The sequence below is a fragment of the Psammomys obesus genome, unplaced genomic scaffold (genome assembly GCF_907164565.1).
Source record: "Psammomys obesus unplaced genomic scaffold, mPsaObe1.curated_primary_1811, whole genome shotgun sequence".
NCBI lineage: Eukaryota > Metazoa > Chordata > Mammalia > Rodentia > Muridae > Psammomys > Psammomys obesus.
Genome location: NW_026592666.1, coordinates 13,972,910 through 14,000,163, shown reverse-complemented (window position 1 = coordinate 14,000,163; position 27,254 = coordinate 13,972,910). Strand labels below are relative to the sequence as shown.

General features: G+C 45.9%; 1 protein-coding gene across 3 annotated transcripts in view; it reads left to right on the top strand.

Annotated features, from left to right (window-relative positions):
• Dscam (DS cell adhesion molecule) overlaps positions 1–27,254 on the top strand; it is a 527,122-nt gene that overhangs the window by 81,817 nt on the left and 418,051 nt on the right. For all 3 annotated transcript variants that reach the window (XM_055614797.1, XM_055614798.1, XM_055614799.1), the window contains exons 2-3: positions 11,528–11,845; positions 26,241–26,387. In XM_055614797.1, the coding sequence (XP_055470772.1) occupies positions 11,528–11,845; positions 26,241–26,387 (465 nt within the window). The remainder of the gene's footprint in view (positions 1–11,527; positions 11,846–26,240; positions 26,388–27,254) is intronic.

Sequence of the window (27,254 nt, the reverse complement as noted above, 5' to 3'; positions counted from 1 at the left end):
AATCATCTGCACAAGCCCTCTGGGCAGCCGGCTGGGGTTCCCCAATGAGAGTGCCCCCACTTTCCCTTGGCTGAGGCTGCCATGTGAAAGACAAATGGCAGCAGATGGAGGTGAGTTAGCAAGTCAGGCTCTCATCTAGTAGGCACTGACTGGGGAGTTGCCATCGGCTGGGGTTCCCGATGGAGCTTTCTCTCCATGGCTGAGCTCCCACAGCTGACCTCCGAGCCTCTCTTTCTGTTGTGTGTTCACTCCTGGGCTGTTTGCTCTTCTCTCTGTGTCACAGGGTTAGAGGCCACATATCTCCAGGTGAGGGGGTTTTGAGGTCACTTAGAGATTGAAGTGCTTGGGTCTGGAGTGGGTGGCGACCCAGGTTCCAGTGCCAGCTCTTCAGTGAGCCCAAGCACTCATGACGGTTCACCAATACAGTTATGTGTGCTATGTTCTCAGCACTCTGGCTAGTTGTGATGTGGATTGGCTCATATTTTCTACCTGCCCTGCTCTGGTTCCCTTTCTTGTGCTTGGTAATTTCCTTACCACAGGTAAAGATTCATAGGGATACCCTTTCCTGCTCTCTGCAGCTCTCTTTATATGATGTGTCTCTCTGAGTTAGTGACCTTTAAAAATGAAATGATGTGTTTCATTTATATTCGTGTGTGTGTGTGTGTGTGTGTGTGTGTGTGTGTGTGTGTGTGTGTTTGCTTGCTTGCATGGGCACATGCCTATGGAGGCCAGCAGAGCACATTGGATCCTCAGAGCTGGAGTTGCAGATGGTATAAACCTTCATGTGTGTGCTGGAAACCAAACCAAGGTCTTCTCCAAGAATAGCGAGTGATCTTAGCTTCTGAGCCATCTCTCTGCTCCTCACAAGGTCATCTAAATTCAACAATTCTGTTTCACCCTTTAGACTGATGAGAACTCCCTCAGGAAGTAAGCAGGCCTTGGCTGGTTTGCTACATGCTTTCCCGCCTGTTTTGCCTGAGTGTTTGGCTGTACAAGGCAGGAGGTCAAATCGAGTATCTAGTGTTGTGCCCATGACTGTTTTATCCACACACATGGGGCTTCCTGTGCTGTCCACCAAGGTCCAGTCTTACACAGCTCTTATTTCACAAAGGGGTATTCAAGCCAGGGCTTCAGTGCTGGCACCAGCAAGCACAGTTAACATACGTTAGTTTTCAGGTGCCGAAACACACAGGCCCGCCTTTATAACCTCGAATGGGATGACTTCTCAACACAAGAGTACTGTCCAGGTCATGATGTGACCACCCGAGTTCGGTGGCCAGAGCCAGGTGACACTGAGCTTGAAGGCATTAACTCAAACACAAAGCAGTTTGTAGTCTCTGAATCTGCAAAATCTGACATATTTATCCAAGCCAGAGTTATATTCCTTTCATTTGGGAAGACCTCTACAGAAAGCAGAGGTCCGCTCATAGCGTCTTGTAAAATCAATAAAAGCATTTTGGACACAAATGACAAGTGCCTGTGACTTGTAAATCCAAGAAATGCCTCATTTCTTAGACATTACTCTGACATCTCAGAAGCCGTTAACATGCTACTCTGACCTCCCATAATGCCATTCTTTCATTTCTTTCTTCTTTTTAGGGGTGTGAGGGCCCAGACAAGGTCTCATAGTATCATTCAGGCTGGCCAGGAGCTTCCCATGCAGCCCAGGCTGGAGTCATGTTTTTCCTCCCGCCTCTGGTCTTTTAGATGCTGGAACTACAGGCAAAAGCCCTTTTGATTCTAATACATCGTTTCTCTGTGGAGTTTGGACCCCCCTGATCTTACTGTTCTCCCCCTATCTCCTTCACATTTCTTTATTTTCCTGTTTTCTTAACTTTTTTAAGTAGAATACAGCAGGCATGCTGTCACTGTGTGCTGATCCCGGTGTACAGCACAGGGAAGTCTTTCCAGGCTGAAGATCGAGTCAAAGTGTGACACTGGCTGGGCTCTCTCTACCTCTTCCCATGCCCACTCATTTCTCTACACTTAGATTGGGGACCTTGGGGTTGTTCTTACTCTGATTGTGTTAATGGGAAAGGGAACAGAGATGGGTTTCCCTTTGCTGCTTTTTTTCTTTTTCTTTTTTTTTTTTTTTTTTAGCATTTTGATGTGGGAGTGTAGCTCAATGATTGAACTTGCATGAAACACTGAGTTCCAAATCAACATTGCAAACAAATAGAAAACCAACAATAACAACAAACAACATGATATAAAATCTAAATCCCAAACCAAAGCCAAACAAACAAAACAATAGAGTATGCACCAGGAGCATGGCCATACATGCCTGTAATCCAGAACTCTAAAGACAGAAGCAGCAAGGTGGCCACATATCAGAGGCCATCCTGGGCTCTGTAGTGAGTTTGAGGCCAGCCTGGGTACATATCACATCATACATGTGAAGGTTAGAGGACAACTCTGGGGGGCTGATTCTCTGCTTCCACCCTTACTGGGATTCCAGAGACAGGCATGAAGAGCTTTTTCAAGGGCAAGTATGCTAGTGGCCATTTATATGTTGGCCTGTGGCTGTGGACTGCTCTCAGGTTCCCGCCTCTTTTCCTCCTGTTCCTGTGTGGGGACATCACACCAAAGGATGAGTGTTGCTGCTGGCTGCTGCAACACTCTGGAGTCCTGGGTGAATCTGCTGTTGTGTGTGCAGTGGCAGCGCCCTGAGCCTCACTAAGTGAAGCTGGGCCCCACCCCCTAACCGCCTCTCTGCCTTGTACATCCCTTTTGTTAGCGGCTCATCTGTATGGCCCAGTACCCAGGCTGTGGCCTGTGTCATATGGACTTTCTGCTTCCTCACTCTTACTTCTCCCCAGCTCTGTCCACGTTGTCTGGGAGATCATATCAGATGTGTCTGTGTCATTCGGCAGATCTCCTCTTAGCAGGCACAATCCTTCCACCCATCCTGCCTCTGGCCTCCTCTCCTGTCTATGCTGTGTTTCCCTTTTCAAACTCTGATCTAGAAAGCTGTTCCATTTTGAAACTTGCAATGACTCTCAACTTCCAAAAACAGCTTTTTGATGATGTAATATGCTTGCCATAAAATGAACCAAGTTAGAGCATGTAATTCAGTGGTTTTAATCTTCCCACAAATGTGCAGCCTCTAACTATCCATTTTGGAGAATTTTTAACACCTGAGGGAGAAACCCTGTATCATTTAGCTGGTCCCTTGAGCCCTACTCTAGCCTCAGGAAAACCACTGATCTACATTCTGTCTCTCTAGAATTTCCTCTCTTGGAAACTTCATGTGAGTGTACTGAGATGGTGTGTGCTCTTCCGTGGCTTTAGGATCTCAGCAGAATTTCATCCAGGGTCATCCTCATTATAGCTTGTGTTAGAATGGCATTGTCTTTTTGTTTTTGGTTCTTTGGTTCAATGTTTGCAGTATAGTCTTCCATTGCATGTCTAAACTGCACTTTGCACGCCAGCTCTTCACCTGATGAACATGTACGTTGTGTTCACATTGCTTGTTATAAACAATGCTGAGTTGAACACTTGTATGCAGGGTTTTTTGTGTAGACATATATTTCCATTTCTTTTCAGAATGTGTCTACTGGTATGACTCCCTATTTGCTACAGAACCAAGAACAAGCTGTCTAGCTTTCTGTCTGAGCTTTCTGTGTTAGCCCATGATATTGGTGACACTGTGAGCCTTGATTCTTAATGTTCTCAGGTCTTGAAGATGCCAGACACTTGGCATGTGTTGAATGAGTATTTATAGGAAAGGGGAATATAAGAGCTTCAAGCCCCCTCTGACATGGCTCTCCTGAGGGACATCTCCTGGGTACTTCACCCAGGAGTAGAGAGCAACAACAGACTAAAGGAAGAATTGTATTCAGTTCCAGCTTGGTGAAGCAGTAAACTTATTGGGGTTCCTTACAGGAGCATGGGTGACTCAAATGTGGCTGCAGCACAAAAGAGCCCCGCCCATTCATCTGCTACCTCATTTATGTTCCCAGAGAGGGGAAGGCCAAGCTCCCGAGGACCTCATAGGTCACTCCTATGGCTCTCCTGAGCCTGATGACCTCCCTCCTCCCTCCAGGAGAGGCTGTGAATGAGCCCAGTCTTGTGAGGGTCTTCTGTGGGTCAACTCCTCTGATTTGCGATGGAGCCTGGTCTATGGGAAACCGCCACGGCTCAGCCATGTCCTGAGGTTGGGTGGCCAGCATTATCTAGTTTCATTTCCGTGGCCGTGAAATGGGGTGGAAGAGTTCCTTTTTGCAATTCAGGTTATAATCCATCACTGTGGGGAAGCTGAGGCAGGCACTGAAAGCACTATGCTCATAGTCAGGAGCCGAGAGACATCCTTGCTGCCATGCTTGCTCTATGCTTAGACTTGGCTGGCTTCTTTATTCTTACACAGTCCAGGACCCAGCCCATAAGATAGTGCCACCAATGCTGCTCTAGATCTTCCCGCCCCACGGGACAATCCAGACAGCCCCCGCAGACAGGCCCAGCCCACGGGACAATCCAGACAGCCCCCGCAGACAGGCCCAGCCCACAGGACAATCCAGACAGCCCCCGCAGACAGGCCCAGCCCACAGGACAATCCAGACAGCCCCCACAGACAGGCCCAGCCCACGGGACAATCCAGACAGCCCCGGCAGACAGGCCCACCGGGCAGCCTGATCTAGACAGTTCCTCATCGAGGTGTCCATTTGATTCTGAGTCTAATCAAGTTGACAGTTAAAACAATCTAGCACAGAGACCTTCTCGGTTCTCTCCTGACTATGGCACTGCTGTTTTCTTTCGTCACATGGAAAGCCTTCTCCACCTTCCCTTACCTGGGTTGCATTCCTCTGGAGCACTCAGCAGATAGAATCCTAACTGCTTAGGCTTCCAGGCTAATGTGTCCTGTGGATGGCCCTAGACATGTGTGTTGCCAGGGCCTTAGCCAAAGCCTGGTATACAGCTAGTGCTCAATGAACGTTCCCATGGGATGAGTTTCATTATTACCTTTCGTATGAGTTCTCCCCCACTCACCATGCCACTCAACCATGTCTACATTTTAAGGAAACTGGATGTGGATTTGTTTTTCTTTTGTGTGGAACATTCTGTGTCCCTGGCGCCTGTGCCATATGTGACAACTGTAAGATAGTCCAAGTCTGCAGCTAAGGGAAGATGTCTCTGGAGCCCAGCCCCCTGGCTGTTTTCAGTGGCTTCCCCAGGATCTCACACAAGTGCATGCCAAGCAGTCTGCTTAGCTCTCTGTGGTTTTTGACATATGTAAGTCCCTTGGAGGCTGACCAAGCCCTGAGCAGGGAAAGTCCAGATCACAGAGGGACCAAGGGCAACTCTGTAGCATGAAATTCCATTATTTCAGTTTTCATGTGACCCCATAGACAGTAAACAAAAAATCATTCTGAACAAATCTGGGCTTCCTTTTGCTTGAGACTGGAGAATGAATACTCTTCCTTCCTCCCTCCCTCCCTCCCTCCTTCCCTTCCTCCCTTCCTCCATCCCTTCCTCCCTCCCTCCGTCCCTTCCTCCCTCCATCTCTTTCTTTCTTTCTTTCTTTCTTTCTTTCTTTCTTTCTTTCTTTCTTTCTTTCTTTCTTTCTTTCTTTCTTTCTTTCTTTCTTTCATCTCACTATAAAGCCCTGGCTGTCCTAGAACTCACTATGTAGACCAAGATGGTCTTGCACTCACAGAGTTCCTCTAGCCTCTGCCTCCTGTGACCTGGGACTTTTACCATGCTTGGCTGCATAGCATAAAGAATAGATTTGGGTTATATTATTAAGAACAGTGGAATGAAGTCAAACGGGTGAAAAGCCTTAAAAATATGAGGAGTGACCAGACCCCTCCACGTATCATGTATCTTTTACTAAGATTAAATATCTGTAATTTTTTTTATACATTCATTTAAGGCATTTCACAAGCTGGCTCTTGGAATGTGGCCGTCAACAATAAGCTGTACATTTAATTGAGCAATATTTCTCATATACATTTATAGTTTCAAAGATTTGGCTATTCTTGGCAAGACTACTTTCAGGATAGAGAGGATAAATTCAGATATGACCAAGTTTTATTTAGTTTCCATTACACACAATTGAGTTGGCAGAAGATTAATGCAGGGGAAATCTGGGTGGAATTAATTAGCCCTGAAGAATGACAGTTACCTCATTCCTAACAATATGTTTGGGGTAATGTCAGTTTCTTAGAAAGCTCAACTGTAAAATTACAGTGCTAGCATCCACATTTTTATTTGAGTTGAAAACTGCGATGTTGAACTAGTCTCTGCTCTGAGTAAATCTCTTAGCTAGTGATGGTTTCCATATTCTGACTTAGGAAGCTTTGCTGAAGATTTCCACTCACTGATGAGCCCTCAAAGGATATAGCTTTCACATCATGGTGTCTTTCTCCATGCTTTTCTCAGGAGTGGCAGCTCTCTTACCTGCTGGCTCAGCTGTTATTAGCTTTGCTCAGACCCAGGGTCACCAAGAGAAAAAAACATCTGTCCCCTGTCAGATGTTTGGAGAGCCCCAAGCCTCAAGCACAAAGCTGGCCTAGACTGGGTTTCACAGAAGGGAATCAGCCACATTGTTATAGTAACTGAGAGACATGGAGGGTGCTGCGGCTGTGTGGAATGGCGTTTGTGAGGCTTGCTGAATGTCCCGGAAGGACAGAGTGAACAGAATGTAAGGGACATATGACTTTCATCTCTTCCCTACCTCCTCTCCTGTTATTAGGTCATGGGGCTGGTGCACAGTGTTGATACAACTGTGATGTGATGTTCTGTTTGCCTAAGAAATAGTTCTCCTTTCTGACATGCTTCCCACTGTGGGCCACTGTCTAACAGTGCTGCCTGATGGGCCGCTGTCTAACAGTACTGCCTGATGGGCTGCTGTCTAACGGTGCTGCCTGATGGGCCGCTGGCTGACGGTGCTTCTTGATGGGCCGCTGGCTGACAGTACTTCTTGATGGGCCGCTGGCTGACAGTACTTCTTGATGGAGCTCCTGCTCAAAGCTGATGGCAGCCAGGCATCTCCTCATGACGCTTTCCAACCAGTACACCTTAAAAACCAAAGAAGTGTATGTGCTCATACCTGCAGGTGGTGGGTGAGTGCGCATGTGTGCACAGGTCTGTACGTGCAGGGATGGAGATCAGAGGACAGATTTGGGGAATCTTTCTGCCTCTCCCCCTGTTGTAGGGTCTCTGTGTCTGCCGTGCTTTGTACTCCAGACTTGCTGGTCTGTGAGCTTGCAGGTGATTCTTTCCTCTTCCCTCCTGTCTTGCTTTGGGAGTACTTGGATCTCAGATGCACACCACCACATCTGGCTTTTTTATGTGAATCTACAGCAAAGTCAGCTCATCAGGTTCACATTAGCAAGTCCTTTTACCCACTGAGCAATCTTTCTGGTCCCTACATTAACTTTTTTGAGCCAAGTTTGCTCACTGTCCTGGCAATTGCCAGGTAGTCTAGGCTGGATGGCCAGCTAGCTCCAGCTCCCCTGTTTCTGTCTCCCTAGTGCTGGGATTGCAAGCCTTGGTACCACAAGTGGCCTTTTAATCATAGGTTCTGCGGATCAAACTCAGGGCCTTAGACTTGTAAGGCGAGCACTTTCCCAGGTGAGCAAACCCAATTCTAACCAATCCAGGGTGTATGAGGGCATGAAACTTGCAGTCTCTTGTTTTTACAAGAGAGAAAGCTATCCCTTCTGTCCTTCATTGGTGATGTTAGGACTTTCCCAGACAGAAGGCTGCAGCTCATGTGGGCACCAAAAAAGCAGCTTCTTTAGTATCTCAGTGCCCTGAAAAAATCTGTCGCTAACCAACAGACACTTGTCTGTCTGTCTGGTCCCATTGGTGTCACAGGAGGCCTCATGCTCAACAGGACACTAGCTTTCCTGAACACTGGGTCTACAAGCTTATAGGTCATCTGCCGTTGGCCTCAAGGAAGTGTTGGGAAACGGGTGTGTGAGGCTGACCACCACCAAGTGTTTTGAGATGTACAGATTGATGATGTCCTCTGGTGTGTCTCATCCAGACTGTGTAGGCCTCGCGGGAGCAAACATTCATCTCTCTCCACAGTGAAGGGCTGAAGCTTGTCTTGAATCTCTGGGTACCTGGATGTCTGCTGGGTGAGAGTGTTTCTTTCTCAGCTTCCATAAATAGTCTGTTTTCTAATTGTGAATGATGATTCCAATATATTTAAAATAGTTGCAATTTTGTGAAACAGAAGTTGCATGAGAAAAATTCCAAAGGATTGACAAATTATAAACAGGCATTTGCATTACGACGTTAATATGAGACGAGATGGTGGTGAACAAGCAGCATTTGTTAGACATTTTTAGAATATTGAGTATTAGACTTTGTACAGTTGCATTGCTGCATTACTTACTGTTTTCCATTTGCTGTGACAAATACTTGAAAGTAAAAGAGGAAGTAAGGGTTTACTCTGCCTCATAGTTTGAGGGTGCAGTCCACCACGGGGGCCATATCATAGCAGCAGCAAGTAAGGCTGGTCACACTATATCCACAGTCAAGAAACAGAAGGGGGCGCTGGAGAGATGTTTCAGTGGTTAAGAGCACTGTCTGCTCTTCCAGAGGACCCAGGTTCAATTCCCAGCACCCACATGGCAGTGCACAACTGTCTGTAACTCCAGCTCCAAGGGATCTGATACCTTCATGCTGATGCATATAAAAAAGAAAAGAAACAGAAAGGGATGGTACTCCGGTTGCTCTCATCCTTTTGATTTGGTCCACAATCCAAATCCCTAATAGCACCAGTTACATCCCAGGTCAGTCTCCCCACCTCTATCAAAGCTTTTGATCATGCCCAGAGGTGCGGCTCCTGGAAATTCCAAGTTCAGTCAAGAGGGCAATGATTAGTCATACCTATTTTGCATATGAACTTTTATATAACTATAATGAAAGTTTTCTTAAAATACAGTCTGTCTGAACCAGTGATGGGATACAGTCTAAGAAACATCCCACAATTCAGTTCAAGAACACATCTTCTGATGGTGTTGTCAATGGTTTGAGGTGACCTCTTGATATTACCAAGAAACATGAAAACAAGATTGTCTTAGGTAGCATTCTACTCTTGTGAAGAGATACCATGACGAAGGCAATTCTCTCTCTCACACACATATACAAAGCATTTATTTGGGGGCTTGTTTACAGTTTCAGAGGCTTAGTTCATTATTCTCATGGCAGAAGGAAGAGTAGCAGGCAGACATGCACTGGAGAAGTAGCAGAGAACTACTGATCCACAGGCAGAGAGGGGGAGACCCTGGGCTTTGAAACCTCAAAGCCTATAGTGACACATATGTACCAATAAAGCCTCTTGATCCATCCCGATGATTAGCCTGGCCACTAAGGATGCAAAAATGTGCATCTGTGAGGCCAATGTAACCCAAACCCCCACACCCTGTCCTCCCCATAGGCTTGTATCCATATCATCATAATGCAAAATGAATTTAGTCCAACTTAAAAAGTCCCCATTGCCTTTCACAGTCTCAACACTATCTAAATGTCTAAAGTCTCTTTGAGACTCAAGACAATCTCTTAACCGTAACCCTCTATAAAATTAAAATAAAAAGCAAATCACATACTTCCAACAGTCAGTGGTACAGAATATAAATTACTATCCAAAAGGAAGGAAAGTGGCACAGTGAAAAAAGAAATACTGATTGAAAGCAAGACTGAAACCCAACAGGGAAAACTCCCAATTCTGCCTCTCTATGTCTGATGTCAAAGTGCTCTTCAGCTCTCCTTTCAGCTTTGTTGATTGCAGCACACGTCTCTCTCTTGGCTTGGTGCCATGCTTGGCCTGCAGCTTTCCTTGGTAGGCTTCCCATAGCTCTGGCATCTTCAACTCTCCAGCACAATCCATGCCTCACCTTCACAGCTTCAATTAATGGCCTTTCTAGACCTCCATGAAGAGATACCCCAGCCACAGGCCTGACCTCAGTGGCTTTCCTTAGCTGGGAAGAGATTTCACAACCCCTTTCTTGAGTTATTCTTGACTTTAAATCCAGAAGCACTTGGCTAAAGCTGCCTAGTTCTGCTACCGCATCTGGAACCTCAACTCTTCTTCCTTTGATTACATTTGCATCAGCTTTCTTTTGTTGATGGTTTCTTTCACTGCTCAAGCATTCCTTTAATTCCTCTTCACAAGTCAGAGGGTTAGCTGGGTGAGGTTTTGCCCAGAGGTTACTACTCCTTTTTTTCCATTTAACATCAAGCTTTTCTTTAAACTTTTTATCTCCATGAACGCAGGACTTGGCTCCAACATTACGTAGTCTGGTGCTCCTTTTCTCTTCAAGCTGTACATTTTGCATTTCTCTTCGCCCTGCTTGCTCCTTTTTAGTGTAGATTTGCAGAGTGACCACTAAGAAGCACTTGACCCAGTCAACAGTCCGATGAGGCTGTGCCAGGTTCCCTGCAGCCATGCTGTTTACTGGAATCCCCTTTCTCTCTGCAGCGCATGGCTGGGTGTGCATCTGCGTTTAGAAAGAAGGATGTCTGAGCAACCGTGTTCACTGTCAGTAGACATGTTTGTATTTTGGGTTCTAACAGTTGAGTTTCATTGTTTTGCATACAAATACTACTCCTCATGGATTTGACAAGGAGTAAAACAAAGACACTCACTAAGTGAGTTAAAACAAACAAACAAACAAACAAACAAACAAACAAATGTGTGTGGACAGGTCTCAGATGTTTGATTCCTGGGCATTAAAACAGAAACGATTTAGATAGAAAGATGAGGAAAATGGTTCTGAAAGTCATGTCCTGTCAAGTACTCACCACAAAGACATGCTCGTGTTCTCTATAGAGAAAGATGCAGTTCTGTGTGTGATTCTGTGGTATAACTACACAGACAAGGCAAGTGGGTAGGTAGTCCGTGAGCGCAAACAGGCATGCTGGAACAGAGGCTGCAGGATGGAGCAACGCCTTGTCACAGTTCTCTTTATTACCACAATTTTCCATCAAAATGTGCATTGCTGCTGTGACATTTCATTTCCTTTTAAAATGCTATATATGCCATCTTTAGTTTTTACCTTTTAAAGTTGTGGCTTATTCCATCCAAAGATGGGTCTCAGTGTGGATGGTAAATGGAGTCTTCAGTCCCAGGCCTGGCCATGGGGCTTTACTCCCTGCTTTTTTGTATGGAGGGGCCCTTGGTAGGACCATGTGTCCCAGAAGGTAGTGAGAACAGCTGGGCCCTGGTCTCCAGAAGACTTGGGTTCCAGTGAGGAGGAGAGGAGTCAGTGCATCTAAAGTTAATGCAAAGTTTAGCTGTGGTCAGCACAGAGACAGAGACAGTCGTGGCTGTGCACTGCAGCTCGTGATTCCGCCTGAGATTGTGTCTGCTGCAGACGGATCATGAACCCAGCTGCCATCATTCCTTGTCCCCCAGACCAAGAGACTCTCTGTAGTATCTTGAGCAATTTATTATTTTGAGTATCTGAGACTTAGACTCTGTAGTATCTTGAGTATCTGAGGCTTAGTGGAGTCCTCAGTGGTTTCTCAGAGGAACCTGAGAGGCTGGCTGACAGGTCTGTGTTGTTTTTTGCAGTTTTCAGTGAAGAGCCCCACTCCAGCCTCTACTTTGTCAATGCATCGCTGCAAGAGGTGGTGTTCGCAAGCACGTCGGGGACGCTGGTGCCCTGCCCGGCTGCAGGCATCCCTCCTGTGACTCTCAGATGGTACCTAGCGACGGGCGAAGAGATCTATGATGTCCCTGGGATCCGCCACGTCCATCCCAATGGCACTCTCCAAATTTTCCCCTTTCCTCCTTCAAGCTTCAGCACCTTAATCCACGATAATACTTACTATTGCACAGCTGAAAATCCTTCAGGGAAAATCAGAAGTCAGGATGTCCACATCAAGGCTGGTAAGTACTCCCCTTTCTTGGGCCTGCTTGGATGGGAGGAGAATGCCCAGAATGCTGGGGATCTGGGGAGCCTCATCAGCTCATGTGGGCACTGCTGGTGCTGACGCCTCTGTAGTGTCCTTGACTGTAGTGTCCTTGACTTTAAAGATAGTGTTCTGTGGCCTAGGGAGAAGGCCCTGTGTAAAGGAGCGCCTGCCTGCCAGGCGTGAGCACCTCTAAGTTTGTATGCTACCACTAACGTACAAATGAAAAAGCCAGATATGGCCACATCCCTCTGACCCCAGCACTGTGAAGGGTGGAGACAGGAGGATCCCTAAGGATTCGTGTTTGCCAGTCTCTTTGTTCACAGAGAGCTCTTGTCTCGGGATAAAGTGGGAAAGTGATAGAGCAGGACCTGATGTCTTCCACTTGCCCTTTGTCATGAGTATGTGCATGCCTGTGCATATGTGTCATGTGCCATGTATGTGTTATATACAAGTATGTATGTATGTAACACTACACTCATGTTCACATGAATTTAATGGTTATCAAACCCCATGCCAACTTTATTGCATTTACACAGTATGGCACTTTGATTCATGTTTTCTCTGGCTCACACCCGTGTACACTTCCACCCTTTCCCTGACTCACACCTGAAGGGAGGAGAAACAGAGAAAAATAAAAGTCACAACTAGAGCTGGGGTGGGGGAGCATGGCATAACTATGTGCTAAGGCAGGAAGAGTTGATGCAGTAGCCTGACCTTCCCGTTGACATAAAAAGGTGTGTTCACATTCCTGAGGGCAGAAAACGCTGCTGAAATGTGTTCCCTTAAACTACGTATTGTATTTTTAAAAACTTGTCATTGCTACAAAGTCACCTCCAAGTCTAGAATGCTTGGGGAGGGTGACATAACACAATGAATGGCAGGGTGTGATCTTGATGGTTGTCTTGCTCAGTGTTGAAAATGTAAGAATCTTTACAGTGGGTGAGGAGGTGCTGCTGAAAGACACCAGGGCATGAGCTAAGTATGTGATGTTTTGAGAGTCCACATAGGATCATTTTGATATAAGCAATCATACATTTAAAAGTGACTCATATTGCCTGCTCCTCAGCCCCCAAACATTCAAAGAATGTACTTGGAAAAAATCAGAAGATTGGCTTTAATCAGGAGCTGGGAACACACAATGTGTCAAATTGTTAAAATAAAGCAAATGAAATTTGGGTACGGGACCTCGCAGCCTGACAAGCAGAGACACCCTGGATGCCTTTGGCTGTTAAGCATATTAGCAAGGTGCTAAGAGCATTTATTTATAGTCCACAAAATACAGCTGTAGAAAGAGCTGGAATTCAGAGAGCTTTCTCTGTGTTTGGATCCGTGATTTCTGACTTGGGTTTTCTGCAGGGTGGAGCGGTTCAGTGCTCCGCTCTCACTTGTTTGTGTGTGGGTGTGAGCAGTGAATGTGCAGACACAACCTGCCTGAATGTTTACACTGAGTGTCTTGCGTAGTCACTTTCAACCTTGTTCTTTGAGCTAGGGTCTCTCGCTGACCCTGAAGCGGGCTGATTTGTGTAGGCTGGTGGGTGAGCTCCAGGTCTCTGGGCACCTGGCCCCCAGCCCTGGGATTGCAAGGGGGTACTGCCATGCCCAGCTTTTACATGGGTTCTGGGGAGCCCAACTCAGGTCCGCTCATGCAGCAGGCACTTCACCCACCGAGCCATTGCTCCAGCTCCCTCACCTGTATCCTTCAAATTTGTCACAGCACCGACAGCTTGTGCTGGATACTGACACTTTGAAGGGACTGATGTCATAAAGTGTGCCTGGTGCCCCTTTTGCACAGGTGCTTGGTTGCTGTTGGTGTGCTGGGACTGACATGTCTGTCAGTTTGAACTTGAAACACGGACACCAACATCTTCCCACCATCTTTCCTTACTTATTTTTGCTTCCTATTATAAGCAAATTGTGTTTGTATCAATCCTTTCCTTCTATTCACTTTCACAGGCTGAACACAGGCTTGAAACTGGGCCATCCTCCCAGCGCCCCTGTAACCCTTTAGACTGTTTACTGAGTGCAAATGCTGCTTCCCTCCTGAGGGAAGAAGCACAGGGTGGAGCTGAAGAGTTCTCTCTCATTGGTTAACTGTGTCACCCAACAGGATTAGGCCTCAAGGCTCATTCTGGAATGACCCATTGCACCCTTACTTTTTCTTTTGCAGCATGGAGTTCAAGTCCTCATCAAGGTTCACCAGTTTAGTTTATTTTTAAATTTATCTTTGAAAAGTTCATACATGTATATAATGTATTTGGGGAATTTTTGCTCCCCACCCCATTTTTCCCTCCAGTTCTTCCTGGATCCATCCCAGTATCTTCCTTCCTGTTTTGGTTAACAACCCAGTGAGTTCGGTTAGTGATGTCTGTATATACACGGGTCTGGAACACTCTTGAGGAAAACCACTCTCCTTTCTTGACTTGAGTGGCTATCAGCTGCCAATATCTCTCAGCTTTAGCAGGGTGATCCTTTCCCCTTCCATGCTGAAATGTTTGCTGTCTTGATCTTGTGCAGGTCTTATGCAGGTAAACACAGCTACTCTGTTCATGAATGCAAACAGACCTGTCATCTTTCACCCTGATCCTCTCTGGCTCTTATAGTCTTTGTATGATTTTTGACTCAGGCATAGGTGCCTGAAAGTGGAAGTGTTTCTGCTTACTGTGCCTCATTAACTTTGAATAATAGTTCTAACGTGAAACACTTCCTGTCCAAAGACTGGGTGCACATGGGCTACTGTTGTGCTGCTGTCCTTTGCCTGTCTGTGCTTGCCAATTAGCAAACAGCAGTGAGTTGTAGGGGCTCAGGAAGGGCAAACACATTCATCACATGCTTTTTCCTGAGCAAACTGTGCCTAATGACATTAACTTATGGCCAGATGGTGTAGCAGGGACCTTTTATCTGAACTAACAACAAAGCAAAGGAAAAACTCCTGGAAAGGTACAAATACACCAGCCCACAGCTCCCAAGACTAGACCCTGGAGGAGCAAGAAGCAGCTGGCCTGGGATTTGCCTTTGCACTGCTTCATGTTTGTGGCTGGAGGACACAGAGCTATAGGTGTGCTCACAACAGCTTCATTCATAGGTGTGCAAGTAAGAGCTGCAGTGAGAGCCTTTAAAGGGAGAGATAGTGACGAATAGGCTCTTCCACATCAATGCTTAGCTGGGCTCTTCTGAGTTCTAGACCTTGACCTTCCGCACTTATCAGCCCAGTGTCTGGTTTCAGAAGAAACCACATAGTCGATCAAGTTTCTGATCTGCCCCTCTTGGTGCATTTAATGCGTACATTTTTGGTGTGCCTTTAGCAAGAAGAGTGCTTTGCCAGTTTAGAAAGAATTTACCTATCTTTGATGTCTCTTTGTACTAACTTTATGTCATTTAAAACATAATTGGTTCTGTTGTTTTCCTTGTGGAGCTCCTGTCCCTTCCAGGTCTTTCTATTTCCCCCTTCTTCCATAAGATTTCCTGCACTCTGCCCAAAGTTACTGAAATTTAAGCAAAGCTGATACTGATGTCTGACCCTCGGAGCATTAAAACCTAGCATAAAGTCAGGAAAATCTAATAGTACAATTCTTTTACTAAGTATGCCATGGTGTAATACCATCTTACTGTGGATGGTGATGAGTTAAAGATATACACTGTAAGTCTGAAGCAATGTGGGAATAACAAACCAAAATATTACAGTGAATGAGGCTACCAAGAAGGGAAATGGTAGTCATTATAAAAACAATCCAAAACCTGGGGCTGGAGAGATGGCTTAGCAGTTCAGCCGCCACTGGCTGCTTGCACACGACCTGGGTTCTGTTCTCAGCACCACATGGCAGTTCACTAGCGACTGTAAGCTCAGTTCCGGAGGATCTGATGCCTTCTTCTGGACTCTGCAGTCTCTGTACACACGTGGCACATTACATAAGTGAATGCAAACACTCACCTGTAAAATAAATAAATCTCTAACAACAGTAATCAAAAAATAAAATAAAATAAACAGAGATCAGTGACAATAAAGGAATCAGGGAGCAGCATGGTGAAATCAAATGTAAGGTTATTCAGTGCTGGGGTCACATGCAACCATTCAAGTTATGTCAGTCAAAACGCTGGATTTGGCATTGCTTAAGGGAAATCCCCTGGAAACAGAAAGATACAAAAAACAGACTAGTATCTTGTCTGCTGCTTAATTAAGTACCTGAAGCCACAGGCTTTGTTTCTCAAAGAAGTTTATTTAGCTCACGTTTTTTGAGGGCTGCAAGTCCAAGATAGGACAGCTACTCCTGATGAGGGCCTCTTAGCCTGGTTACAGCGTGGTAGAAAATGAAAGAGGAGTTACTACATGGGCACACAGAAACTCAAGTTTCAGGACCACGCTTATTCTTCTCCTAGCAACTTGGTTTCATGGGACTGACTGGAATCCCACAAGAAGCACGTTAATCCCTTCTAGAAGCTGTACTATCATAACCCAGGCCCCTCCCCCGCGGCGCACCTGCTTTTGTCACCATCCCACTGGGGAGGAAGGTCCCAGACCATGGACCTTTGGGGGCACACTCCTCCCTTGTCCAGGTCAAACAGGTTCAGGGTAAAAGGATAGTCATGCAGACAAATCAGGGTAAAGCACTGCCAGGAAGATGGAGTAGATTTGCAACTTATTAGCAGGCAAGTATGTTTTATATCCAAGAATAATACAGAACTACAGAGGTCATTTCATAAGATAAAAAGATAAATTAATTAACTTGCTATGACTATCATAGCACCAGAGAGCAGAGCATCAAAGTATATAGTATGCAAGCTGGTGCAACACAGTGAGAAGAAGGTGAACCAGAATTACAACTGACCAATATTTGGGTATAAAATACACTTCTAAATGGTATATGTCTTAGGGCTAGAGAGATGGCTCAGGGCTCAAAAGTTCTTCCTGCTCTTTAAGAGAAGCAAGAGTTTGGTTTCCAGCAAATGTCAGTGGTTCACAAATACCAGCTCCAGGGTATCCAGCACCCTCTTCTGACCTCTGTGGGTATCCACATGTGAGTTTATAGAAACATACTTACATAAATAATAATAAGCAAAAACCACACAAGAAAAGTTACAAGTTTGCAGAGATAATATAATTTTGGATCAGTTCCAGGGTCCACAAGAAAGTTTTTAAAAACCAGGGGGGAGGGTGGAGGAGAAGGGGTGTGTTGAGGAAAGCTGCTTTGTAGCACTCCTGAACTTACAGCGGCTTTGATTACCTGCATCTGACCTGCACACGGTCATGTATTGGAGGGAAGAGAGACTCACAGGCCCAACCCCTCCCTGAGAATCTATCTATTGGCAGTTAACAATTGCCATGGGCTGGAGAGACATTTTCTTTGGTATTGAAGCCACAGGTAAGGGACTCATGTTTCTGCTGTGACATCTCTCATTCCTATCACCAACCCAAACGAAACTCACTGGGTCAGCAAAGAAATAAAATATACATGAAAGTGAAAGGGAGATGGGATAAGTTGAGAAGAAAACAAGAGAGGGTCAATAAGGTGAATATGATCAAAATGCATTATTTACATGCATGAAAATGTCATAATGAAGCCTATTATACATAATTAATACATGTTAATACAAATGTTACAAAAATAATTGGGGAATCTTATCAAAGCAGTAGAGAGGACAGAATGGGTAGTCCTCAACACATCTGATGTGGAACATAAAGACAGGTTCCAAAGAGTGACCTCATTTTCTATTTAAATAGAAAGAGGAAATTAAAACTATATCAGAAAGAAAATAAAGGTCAGACTAGAAAGGTCAGAGAGACTGACCAGAAAGCATCAGAGGATTCTGTGGAACTAGAAGTGGGTTCTTTACAAGGACTGATAAAATTTACACACTGCTGTTCAGATGGAAGAGGAAAAGAAGAGAGGGCTCAGTGCTGATATCAGGAAGGACAGAGATGACTTCTCCACACTAGGAAGGACATACACTCGCTTCAGAAGTGTTAGAATAATAACAAGTGAACATCAAAAACAAATATGTGTATATGTACATATATAAATTTGACAACATATATGAAATGAACAATCAGTCTAAAGACTCAAAATCTCAAAACTCACTCAAGAATTAAAGATTGAATTTGTGAACAAAAATTTCCTATGATAAAATCTATGGCTCATATGGCTTCACTTTGACTTCTAATAAACATGACAGAAATAATAAAAATGCAAAGGTAAATATTCCAGGAAATTGAACAAGAATTAATATTTTCTCAAATCATTTTAGGCTAACAATACCCTGATCCCAAATATGACACAGGTATTATGAGAAAAACAAAACTATAAACAAGTGTCTCTCAAAGTTGATATAAAATGTCTCAATCCTTTTTCAAATTGAATTGAATAACACATAAGAAGAATATTCCATGTCCATACAAGGATATCTCCAGAAGGCAAGATTGGCCTTAGGCTGGAAAACTCAATCAGTGAATTCACTTTAATGCCATCGTAAAAGTGAAAACAATGAGATAATACAGGAAGTTATTAGCAAATCCATAATTTATTACTATGAAGCAGAAGTCCCAGAGGACTCAGAGCAGGAGTGAATTTCTCATTCTAACAAAGGCAGAAATCCAGGTCTGTTTAACACCAGAAATGATGGTCAAGGAGTAAAGGCTTCCTCAGAAGCTGAAAGCAGTCCCAGGTTCTGCTCTGACTGCATCCATTCAGAACTGCATTAGAAGTTGTAGCCCGGACAATGTGACAAGAAAAGAAATAAGATGTTGCAGAAACAGAAGTTTAGGTGGGGGCCCAGCTCAGTGAACAAAGCATGGGTGTGCAATTATGAGGACAGGTGTTGGGGTCCTCTGTGTGCCCAGTGGGTGTGGTGGCCACCTGCTCTTCATCTGGGAAGGTGGACTGGGGTCTCTGCAGCAGGTTGAGTCAATGAGTTCTGGACTCAGAGGGTCCTGCCCTCCATTAATGAGATAAAGAGTAAACAAGAAACACTCCAGATGTCAACCTCTGGCCTCCACAGGCCTGGACACATACATGAATATGCACCAAGCCCCCACATACAGTACACCTGCCCCCCCTCACCTTAAAAAGATTACCCATACTTCTTTGCTAATGTAATTATGAATGCGGAAAACCTGGTGTGATATATTTAAAAAACTATGGGGGCTAATAAGTGGGCCTGTCAAAACCTTGGTATTCAACTCAACACTCATACACATTGAAGAATACACACACACACACACACACACACACACACACACAATTATTAGACGGTTTTAAAGTACTATTTACAATGGAATAAAAACCAAGAAATACTTAGGAATAAATCTCACCCCGAATAGGAAGAACACTACACACAATAACAAAAGCCTGCAGCAACTAAAGGAGACAGAACTTAAAGGAGAAACACAATTTTCCCATGAGCTGGGGGTTCGGTTTTAAGATGTTGTCTCTTTCCAAAATGTCTGTGGATTCAAGAGAAGCCCCCAAAAATCCCAGAAGGCTTTTGAAAAATAAAACTCAACACGTTGGTTCTAAAAAGCATACAGAAACAGGAAGGATGTAGAATGAGCAAAAATCTTAGAAAATGAACAATGACTCAGGACAGCAAACACCATTCATTTTAGTATTTATTGTAAGAATAATGGTTATAAACATAAGTAGTACAGCAGAATAAAGCATATATGGGTATCAAGGAGTGACAAAAAGATGTTCAGGTAATAGTGGATAATGGACAGTTATCTCAGTAAGTGAGGCTGATAAAATTGTATATCCATACATAAAAAATTAAGGTCTGACTCAAGCCTTAAACATACGTTCAAGTCAATTCAAAGTGGTTCCTGGATCTAAATATCAAGCAGCAGCTGTGAAAATCCCTGGGTAGAGATGACAGGGCATCCTTGTAGCCTTGTGTGAAGATTTCTTGGGTGTGATATTACACATTACATAATCTGTAATAGATCAAGTTGTTACATTGGATTCTATCAAAATGTAAAATTTCTGCTCCACTGTACGCAGTGTTGGGACATGAAAGGCAAAGCTCAGCCTGGGAGGAACAATTCCTAAAACATGCTTTGTGAAATAATTACCATTGCCTAATGTATATAAAAATAAGAAAAACAGGTAAAGGTGTGAAGATAAAGAAAATACACAGTGAGAGATGGAGCATGTGATGAGGGCTTGGAGCCTCTGGAGTGCATGGTTGGGTTTCCAGCTGGTCTCCACCCACTGTCTGGTCCCTTTGTGCCCATTTAGGTTGCATCTTCCTGGCCTACCTGCTGACCATTACTGTCCCTCTGACCCCTGGTATCTTGAGCCATGTGTGCCTCCCTTTTGCAGGAGGCCAAATAGTCACTGTAGCTGACTTCTAGTTCAAATGCCAAGGGTGTCCTAGCAAGAGGTTGGGGCCCCCTAGTTGTCCCCCAGCAGGGCCGTCATAGCTGCTGTGCGCAGTGCTCACTGTTGGACAGAGGCTCTGGGCAATGTTGAGAGCCCATCTTTACCTTGTGATTTTTCCTCTGTCTTCAGGAGTATGACATTAAGTTAATAATTAAAAACCCACTGAGAGAAAGATCACAAAAAAGAAAACAGTACACATTAATATCTTTATATTTTAAAAGTATTTACTTACATTCTTGTGTCTGCATGAATCTGTGTATGTGTATGTGCATGTGTGTGCATGTACCTGTGGAGGCCAGCAGAGGGCATCAGATTCTCCAGAGCTGGAGCTGCAAGTGTGAGCTGCCATGTGGTGCTGGGAACTGAGCCCAGGTCCTCTGGAAGAGCAGCCAGTGTTCTTCACTACTGAGCCATCATTCCAGACCTAATGTTTTAATATCTTCTAACTGAAGCCAAAATTTCATTTTTCTCTTGGCCCAGAAATTGTGTAGTTGACCTTGATCAAACCTTGAATATATTAATTCTCATGGTAAAGTAGGATATTTTAAAATCATGTTTCAAAGGGGTGCTGCCTGGCAGGTACATACATCAGCAAGAAGGGAGAGGTGCTCCCAGCCATTCCACACCTCTTGCTCAGGAGGTACCCTGGCTTGCCCTGGGGTAATCACTACAGTCTTTTCCTTCTGACCCCTAACTCCACACCTCACATGGCTGACAGAGGAAGACCAGAGTGACCGCTGGAGCTTGGAATCCCTTTGTCCAGACCTGTAGCATCTGTACTAGCTCCTCTAGACTGCATCCTTTGGAGGGCTGCTTGGTGACTGGCACCATGGCATGCGAACGAGACCGTGGAGTCCTGAGAATATCACTGCAGGGTCAGCATGAGCCTTTGCCGGGGCCTGCACAGATACGGGAGTTCTCCTGGGCTGCAAAGGGGTAGGGAAGGGACACCACTGAAAGGCCACACTTATGGTCCTGTCTTCTTTTCCTGTGTCTGCCCCTCTCCCTCAGCTTTTCCTGGGTCATGTCCTTAACCCTAAACCTCTCCAGAGGTCCTTCTAGGGAGACCCAACCGAAAACATTCAGGCTTCCACAGAATTAGCTGCACAGGTCCCTGGTGCTGGTACAGGGTCGTAGGTATTGAGACATGACTGTGTTTAATGAGCATCTGCTATGTATCAGATGTGCATGCTATGTACATGTGCCTGTATCAGAAACATCTATGATGGTGTGTCTGAGTGTGCGCCTATGTGTGTGTGCACGCACACTTGTGTATGTACATGTGTGTTCGTGCATGTATACTCTGTGTGTGCGTGTTCTCATGTGCGTGCGTGTGTTCATGAGGTTGTATGCATATGAATGTCCTGCAGGGTGGAGATCAGAGACGAATGTTAGGTGTCTCATTTGTTTTGTAACTTACTTTTTGAGACAGAATCTCTCACTAAATTGACTTTGTTAGGCTGCCACTGAGTTGGGCATCTTCCTGTCTCCTTGTTCCCAGCATTATTTAATTTTTTCATGCATGCTGGAGATCTGGCTCGTGTCCTTAGATTTACCCAGAGGCAGCACTGACTATCCCCAGCCCCTGTGACAGCTTTGAGACAGACTGCTCCATTGTTGGTCTTTAGAATGAAGGATATGCGGAGGTGTTTGCACACAAGTGTGTGGTGACTAACTGCTTTAGCACCAGGCACTGAAGGGAGAGAAGTCATAGTCACAGGGGTTTAAAGCCCTGCTTCTCAGGGAAGCTCTTGGCACTAGAGCTGGCCAGTGGGTCTAAGGAAGGGAAGTCACCTCACAGTATATGTGTAGCTTCCGAGGATGAAGGGCTTCCCAGGGGCTGGGCCTTGCCAGGTAACACGAAATAGGGCATTTTCTTAATTAGTGATTGATGGGGGAGGGACCAGGCCTTTGTGGGTGGTGTCATCCCTTAGCTGCTGGTCTGAGGTACTATAACAAAGCAGGACAAGGAAGAGATGAGGAGCAAGCACTAAGCAGAGCCCCACCCCCACCCATGGCCACAGCATCAGCTCCTCTAGGTCCCAGCCACCTGAGCGTCTGTCTTGGCTTCCTTCGGTGATGGAGCACAGTGCAGAAGTGTAAGCCAAATAAACCTTTCTCCATGTCCTTTCATCACAGCAATGTAATCCTAACTAAGACAGAATTGGGCCAGGATCATGGCAGATTCCTGGGACAAACCTAAGGTGTGTTTTTGGGAGGGTTGTAAAAGGACATTGGAACTTTGGGCTGGAAAAGCCAATGAGTGTTCAAACCTTGATGGGAAGTTTTGTGGGAGTGTGGAAGATAAGAATGTTGAGAGGAACCCAGAGGATGGAGGCCTGGCTAGTGATGTTCTGGAGGGCAGTTTGAGGGTTACTCAAAGGGCCGTTGCACAGTTTGAAGTAGAAATCTGGTTCTGCTCAGCTGGGGCTGAAGACTCAGCTGTGGTTAACAAGAGACCAGCATCACTGAGGAGAAACCTTTTCATCAGTGGGACACTCAATGCTGGTCAGCTGGAGGTGAAAGATTAGCAGTGATTAAGAAGAGACCAGAATCACTGAGGTGAAGTTGTTTGGGAAGCATTTCCTCACAGTCAGCACACAGAATCTGTGCTCTAGAGGCAGCCAAGGTTGTATCTTGTTCTGCAACCAAACATGATAGTGCAAGAGTCACCCAGGTGGTGCTGGTTTGAAGGCTTGAAGGGGTCATGGAGAGCAGCTGACACCTGGCAGTGTGAGAGGCCAAGAGAGGGCAGGGTGAAGGTGCAGCCCAGTGGTAGTTGAAAGCCCAGAAGTAAAGGGGTCATGCAGAGAAACTGAGGCTTGGCACCATGAAGAGAGGGCAGGGTGAAGGTGCAGCCCAGTTGCCACAGAAAACCCCAGAGTTGGAAAAAGCTGGTACTCTGGGCCAGCCACCCAGGACAGCAGTAACGGTGGCGTGGAGGCTGCCTGCAAGACAGGCTCCGTGTGAGCTGCAGTGTGCGGAGCTGGAGTGTGCAGAGCTGGAGACGGGGCCCAGAAGATCATGAATGAATCTCAGATTCTGGATGTGGAGTTGCTTCCACAGCTGGAATTCAGCTTCAATTTGATGGTGACTGTGCCCTGGTGTTTCCTCTTGAAGTAAGAAGGTGTTTATTTTTATTTTATAGGAGCCCTCAGTCGAGAGACTTTAAACTTTTAAAAAGGAGAGTTTTGAGTTTTATAGAGACTTCAGATTTCAAAAGAGAAAACTTTTAAACTCTGAGTTTGTAAGGCTGTGGGACTTTTCAGACTGTGAAAGTGTTTTATGTTGTGGTGTTTGTATTAGTAAGACTGAACAAGAAAGGAAGGGTTGTGGCTTAACAGTGATGTGTTTGTGTCAAGCTGACGAGGGGTCAGTTAGGCCAGCTAGATTCATGTCAACTCTACACAAACTACAGTCACCAGCGGGGAGGGAACTTCAATTCAGAAAGTGCCACAATGAGATCAGGCTGTGGGCAAGCCTGAGAGCATTTTCTTAATTAGTGATTGATGGGGAAGGGCTCAGCCCATTATGAGTGGGTCTCATCCTTGGGCTGGTGGTCCTGGGTTCTATAAGAAAGCAGGCTGAGCAAGCCATGGGGAGCAAGCCAGTGAGCAGCACCCTCCATGGCCTCTGCAGCAACTCCTGCCTCCAGAGTCTGTCCCTACTTGAGTTCCTGGCTTGGCTTCCTTCAGTGATGAACAACAGTGTGGAAGTATTAGCCAAATAAACCCTTTCCTCCCCAAATTGCTCTGGTCATGGCGTTTCATCACATCAAAGGTAACCCTAGCTAAGACAGCAGACTAGAGGTTTGGGGAAGTTGCCTGATTCCAAAGCATAGCACCACTTGACACTCAGAGACCTGGCAGGCTCTCAGGAGCCTCTCTCTCTCTCCTTGTCGTCCATCCCCTCTTTCTCTCTGTCCTTACCCCCACCCTCCCCTCTGCCTGCTGTTCTCTTGCTGCCTTGTCTCATTCATTACAGTTACAGCTACTCTGTTTTCTCTGTGGCTTCTTTCCAAGTTGGGAATGAGACCTCAGTTCTCCTTGGGCTCCAGGCATTTGCTTACACAAAACCACCCCTTCCTCTGCTACAGTGATGCTTCCAAGGAAGAGCTTTTGGGTCCCCCATTGTGCCCCATAGACCCCTTGTGGCAGAGATGGACTTGAGATACTACCCAGAGCCTCAGGTCTTACCACACTCAGAGCAGGTGCAGGAGCTCATGAAAGCCTTCACACTGGAAGGGTCCCTTTGGTTGAGATGGGAGTGAAGACTTCCAGGATGAGAAAAGAATCCAATACAAATGGAGCAAGAGAGAGAGAGAATGAGAACTATGGCTTACAAGATAAAATGTTGATAGGAGAAGGGCACCAATGAGGACAACCAGAGTGCTAAGGGTGGGAGATAGATGGAAGAGGTGGGGTGCAGTAAGGGGAAAAGATATTGCACTAATATGCTATGCCCTTGAATGGGAACTGTAAAATAATGGCTGCCAGGCAACAGTGCCATCCATGCCATGTCCTCTGTGGAGACGCTCAGCATGCCCCCGCTGCCCCCCCAGCCCCTAGTCACAGCCCATTCCCTCAGCTCATCGGACACTTTCTGGGGGACATCCCTCTCTTGACTGGGTATTGGCCCATCTGGAAATCATTTTCATGGCCATTTTTCTTGGCCCATATTTGTCCTTCAAGGAAGCTGACTGAATGACAAGAGTGTTTGTTGCTTATCTAGAAAATGGCAGACTCAGAATTAAGACCTTGAGGATGTCCTTGCCACTGTGCCTGTTTTAAAATTTAGGGAATAAAGTTGGTGCAGAGAGAAATAATTTGGGCAGGGTTTATCATTTTCTCATTACCCTGGAGATAGAGCTTGGGTCCACCTCCAGCTATTGGGCAGCTGGTTCAGCTAGCCTGCTCAGCAGACAGGAACCTGCCTCAGTCGCCACCTCGCCCTCTGCCGAAGGTCTCCCATCAGCACCTGCTTGGTGCAGGGGGAGCTGGGGCTTTCCTCTGCCTTTCAGGTAGTGACAGTCAGGGCAAGGGTTTGAACCAGGTGTGCTGGACAGGTACTGAGCATCCCATAAGCCTAATGTGGCAAATATGGATAGAAGTCCCTGTGGACTCTTTCTGGAATAGTCCCATTATTGGGAGTATTTGGAAAGTTATCAGAACAATGCTGGTTTCCCACCCAGAGTTTATGTCCAAAGAATTCTTTTCCTTGTTATATTGTTTTCAAGGATCTCTCTTCTTTCTTCTCCTCTTCTCCCCACACCCCCACCGTGTGTGTGGGTGTGGGTGTGTGTGGGTGGGTGTGAGTGTGTGTGTGTGTGTGTGTGTGTGTGTGTGAGATGATGGAGGGTAAGGAGAGGGTAGCATGCTGTGTTGTGCACGCTGAGGTCAGAGGGCATCCTCAGCGTCAATCTTAGCTGTCCGCCTTGCTTGAGCTGAGTCTGCTGTTTTGTCACTGCACACATCAGGCTGGACCAGCCTGTAAGGTTTCTGGGATTCTTCCATCTCTGCCTCCTATATGGCCTCAGGAGCACTGGGACTACAGACGTGTGCTGTTTTGGCCAGCTGCACGTGGGCTCTGGGAATCCGAACTCAGATCTTGGTACCTGCACAGCACACATCTCACCCACTGTCATTTCCCCATCCTGAGTTTCTTGAGGTTTGCATGTATTTGCTTTACAAACTTATTCCTTGGTCTTCAGAGGACTAAGGGAAGCTAATCCCTAGAGCCCACCCCTCCTCTCTCAGGCCCCCCTTGCCTTCCAATGCCTCAGGTTAGACTCCACTGTTTAGAGCAGGGTCCAGTATGCTGCTAATGAAGTGGGTGTTTAATTTACTCATGAAAGACAGATGAATATGTTTGCTGATTTCTTTCCAGTGTCTGTGTTGGGCAAGTGCTATCTGCATGCCATGTTCCATGCATGTGACAACGTCTTCTTGGCGGGAATAACTTTGTGTCTCTATCTTACCCGGGGTCCTCTCTGCCTTCCAGTTTTACGGGAGCCCTATACAGTCCGTGTGGAGGACCAGAAGACCATGAGAGGCAATGTCGCGGTGTTCAAGTGCATTATCCCCTCCTCGGTGGAGGCGTACGTCACTGTCGTCTCATGGGAGAAGGACACGGTTTCACTTGTCTCAGGTAGGCTGGGCACCACTGCCCACAGGGAGGCTGCAGAAGAGGCAGGATTGGCCTCCATTTCTGTGTGACGTAAGGGAGAATACCTTGGTTGGTTATGTCAAAGGATGCACTTACCTTGGTTGACTCCATATTATAAACAAGCCTAGTGGTTTGCCTATCGCCGGGTCACTGCGCCTTTGGGCATTCTTGCCATGCCTATGCTGTTGAAGAACTGACTGTTAAAGGGACATTAGTTACGTGTCCTATTAACACTAATGCCAGCCCTAACTTTTATGGGGAAATTGTGGGTTTGTTTCTGCTTTTGAAAGCAGGTAAGTTGAGTGTTGTGTGCCCGAGACATAGACACAGGTGTGCTGATACCCTGGCACTGGGTGTGAGAACAGAAGCTTTGCTTTCTGTTATGTTGAGCCCTGCAGATGTGGAAAGAGTAAGGGTGTATCACTACCTTGGACTTGTCCTCTCTATTGAGCCTCTATGTTCTGTACATGGAACCTCTGTGTATGTATAAAAGCATAAGTTTGTATGGGAGTGACTTCCAGGCCTGTGCTGGGCACCTGAAAATGCCAGACTAGCTCAGTCCATGGGAGACCGCAGTGTAAGCCCCCCCCAGCAGCACTGGCTTCTTTCGCTGTGCTCTTGACCTGGAAAGGCCACCAGGGCACAGAGATCCTGTTTCCTGTCTTGTGTCTCCTTCCACAGTGACTTCTGGTGTCTTAAAAAATTGTTGCTGTGGGGGAAAATTCTGGTGCATGGTGTGTTATAAGGTTCTGGAAGCAACTACTTTGCTCTTGGTGGTCTCCATAAACCAGGGTTAGAGCGTACACACACACACACACACACACACACACACACACACACACACACACA